This window comes from Mizuhopecten yessoensis, unplaced genomic scaffold, assembly GCF_002113885.1.
Source record: "Mizuhopecten yessoensis strain PY_sf001 unplaced genomic scaffold, ASM211388v2 hete_36138566, whole genome shotgun sequence".
In the NCBI taxonomy this organism is placed as follows: domain Eukaryota; kingdom Metazoa; phylum Mollusca; class Bivalvia; order Pectinida; family Pectinidae; genus Mizuhopecten; species Mizuhopecten yessoensis.
In genome coordinates this window covers 1-3,450 of record NW_018484618.1, presented here as the reverse complement: position 1 = coordinate 3,450, position 3,450 = coordinate 1, and the positions used below count along the sequence as shown (strand labels likewise).

The 3,450-nt window shown below is 36.5% G+C and overlaps 1 protein-coding gene across 1 annotated transcript; it reads right to left on the bottom strand.

Moving 5' to 3' along the window:
- Nucleotides 1-1,738: 1,738 nt before the first annotated feature.
- On the bottom strand, nucleotides 1,739-3,266 carry LOC110444527 (ADP-ribosylation factor-like; the record flags this gene model as incomplete). Its single annotated transcript, XM_021488896.1, has 3 exons — nucleotides 1,739-2,507; nucleotides 2,678-2,812; nucleotides 3,090-3,266. Coding segments are annotated over 3 exons (476 nt in total), but the record flags the coding sequence as incomplete, so codon positions are not given.
- Between the last annotated feature and the right edge of the window lie 184 nt (nucleotides 3,267-3,450).

Genomic DNA, 3,450 nt, shown 5'->3' with positions numbered 1-3,450 from the left:
CAATAGGTCACTTGAGCTAAAGCTCAGGTGACCTAAAAAGCTGTTATTTCTCCCGGACTCTGCACCGGTTCCGGTGCGTACTGCCTCCCGTTATTTCCTTTATTTAAGAGTGGGTGTGTATTCATTCTATATATCGTAGATGATTTGAATTCTATCTATGATTTATTTATTGCATGCAGTGTCGATCGCCGGCGACCAGGTATCTCATTTGATAGAGCGTCTAGCTAGAGTTCGGAGGTCCCAGATTCGAATCCCTGTCTAGCCCGTTGTATTTTTCCTTTTCTGTTATATGCACTTTACCGAATTTCCGATAACTGGTTGGTATACGGTCATACATACACTTTATGAAATAAGGGCTCTAGTGAAAAGTGTGCGCGGTGGATTGTTTATTCGTTGTTTTAATATCTTGTTTATCACGAAAAATTTACGTAGCTCTAGTCCAGTTATATCTAAACGCACATGACTCTTTCTAGACTGTTTTCATAACACGTAGAATGACGTAGAATTTGTACAACTCAACTTTCAATCGGAATGTGAAAAGAGGTGGTGATAGTAATTTCGTAAATGATATAGACTTCATATTGTGTTCCAGAGTAAGGTTTTGTTTTACGTCCTATAACAGCTATGGTCCAGAAAAAAGCGTTAATACCTGATAGCCAAGAGTTTAGGAGTAACTATTTATGATAGTGGTTTTTTCTCACAATTTTGATGTTTGAAGTATTAATTGATCTTCTTCATTGTGCAAATTGTTGTTTGTAATTTACCGTCTTATCGAAACATCCACGAATGTCATACGTAATAAATGTATAAACGTCCGCAATTTCGCAATGATCGGGGAAAAGGTTGACGTTGCAAGCAAAGCTGATTTAAAACAACGAATTTTATCGGCTCCGACATTTCAAGTTTTCAGGAAGCGAACTGAACATGGATTCGGGATAAATATCACTGAAAAACATAACATGCATATTAAGACCAATTATAGATAGCCTGTATTAGAAATAACGCCGCTCATTGTTTGAGAGATGAATTTATGGACGTTTTAAGTACCATTCTTTATCAGATATCGGAGATAACGCTCGTTTACACACTCGTCTGCTGCGATGCACTCTTATAACATCAAGTATAGCTGCACACGGTATTGTAGGTTTGCTTATTTTCCGTATTATCATTTCTCTATCAGATGGAAATATTTATCAATTATGGACGCTTAATGAGGTAAATATGTAGTATGTGAACCCGAGAAACAATATTAAACGAGACGACGTCAAGTCCATAAACCAATTGAGTTTTCGTCATTAAACAAAACGGAGCTTACGCAAATCGTCAAGAGAAAAGTACTGCATTTGGTAGAGAGCATTTTGATAGTATCAATTAAATATTGATCTCCGAGTCAATTTCATGAATTATAGACTTCCTCTTGATTAAGATACAATCAATGATGCTGTAGAAAAAATCCTTTTTTTTTCTAATGTGGATTAGGCAGCGTCAGGACCTATAGGTTCGTCAATGAATCAGACTGTAACGAAACATAGGACTCATCTTCACCTGTCTAGCTAATACTTCATGTTATGTATCTAAAATAATGCAGTCATATCAGACGGGAAGATCCGGGTGACATATTTCACTCTGTAACATTTCCATCGTGTTGTACGCATATAACAAGCCAGCGACAACATACTTAAAATCAAATATGTTATGCAAATTTACAAATTTATTGAATAAGTAATATCCAAAACATTAAGGTATACATTTGAAATGTTAACAATTCATGTTATTGATATCATTAATATTCCACAAAAAAAATAATAAAACAACGTCGTCAAGTAATCTATCACAGATCATGAAATAAAATCTACATCAAATCATAGATACATATGATCTGGTCACATTATTGTGTCGTGTGACACATATATACAAGGTGTGTTTATGATTCAGGATATTACACAGATAATATTACACAACTCGTGTTCCACATATATATTTTCAACACATATCCCACTACTCGTGTATCTAGCGTACAGCCAGACTCCCACAAATGCTGCATTATCTTGTACACACCATATGTACAGCTGTATATATAATCGCGCATAAATCCACGTTTATAACACAAGTGTTCATCTTACTTTCGTCCTTAAGCAGTGTTTGACTTTCGTCTTATCAGTATTAAATCAAGGATTCAATGAAGATTTTCGCTTCAGCGATTCATTTTTCATTCGAACACACGTACAAGTAAGTACGTACACATCATCAGTGACAGGAGGGCATCACGTCAGTCCTAGAATATTGTCCTAAGACTTGATTTTATCCATTAGAGATATCAGGGCGTTTACAAATATCGCTGTTTCATCTGTAGTTTTTTTTGTTTTCCTTCGTGAGCCGTGCCATTTCTTTCATGCCTTCGTAAATGCCTTCGCCAGTCATTGCGCATGCTCCCTGTACAAACCACTTCCGCCCAGTTAGTTTCGTCAGGCACATCTTTTCGGCTATATCCGATGTGTTCATGGCATCTAAAACGAAATAAACGATATATAAAATGTGCATTGATCTAAATGGCAACGATTTATTGAAAGTTCTTGTAGATATAATTATAAGGGACTGATTCCAAACCTCTCATGAGATATACATTAATCCGACAAAAATATTATTATGTTTATGTGTTTACCAATTTTAAACTTACATGGGAGATCTTGTTTGTTTGCAAGCACGACAACCGGGACACCTCTCATCTCATCATTGTCAAGTATACCGAACAGCTCCTCTCGGGCTTCATTGATTCTCTCCCTGTCATTGCTGTCTACGACAAACACCAGACCTGTGAAAGGAGATACGATGTTTAAAAATGATGACCATACACACAACATTTCATATGGGTTTTCTACGGCTGCTCCGGTTTCCTTCCATATTAAGACCCCCACCCCCCCTGCGCACTACCATTCGGGCAAGCAATAGTGATTAATATAAATTACAAAAATGGTTTCATAATTGTTGTTAAATACATAAAGTTAAATTGAGCTAAATGACTATTTGGAAATAAGGATAAAATATCTTGCGCCTTATAATTACTTGGCGCTTAACCGGAGTCCACTCACCTTCTGTGTTTTGGAAGTAATGTCTCCATAGTGCCCGGATCTTCTCCTGACCGCCGACATCCCACACGGTAAAGGATACCCCCTTACACGGGGACACCTCCTCCACGTTAAACCCAATCGTCGGGATGGTACACACGTTCTCGTTCAGTTTGATCTTATACAGCACAGTCGTTTTGCCTGAAATATAATATATTTGATATTTGAAACATTTATCAAGCCGTTGAAGGATAAACTTAGCAATAGTTGATATTCTTTGTCTAATATTTGCGTCGAAATGTTATATATTATGTCACGGAATATTTAATTTAAAATTACGATGACAGATAATTCGTTAATGTGCATAAAATATTAATGTAAATTT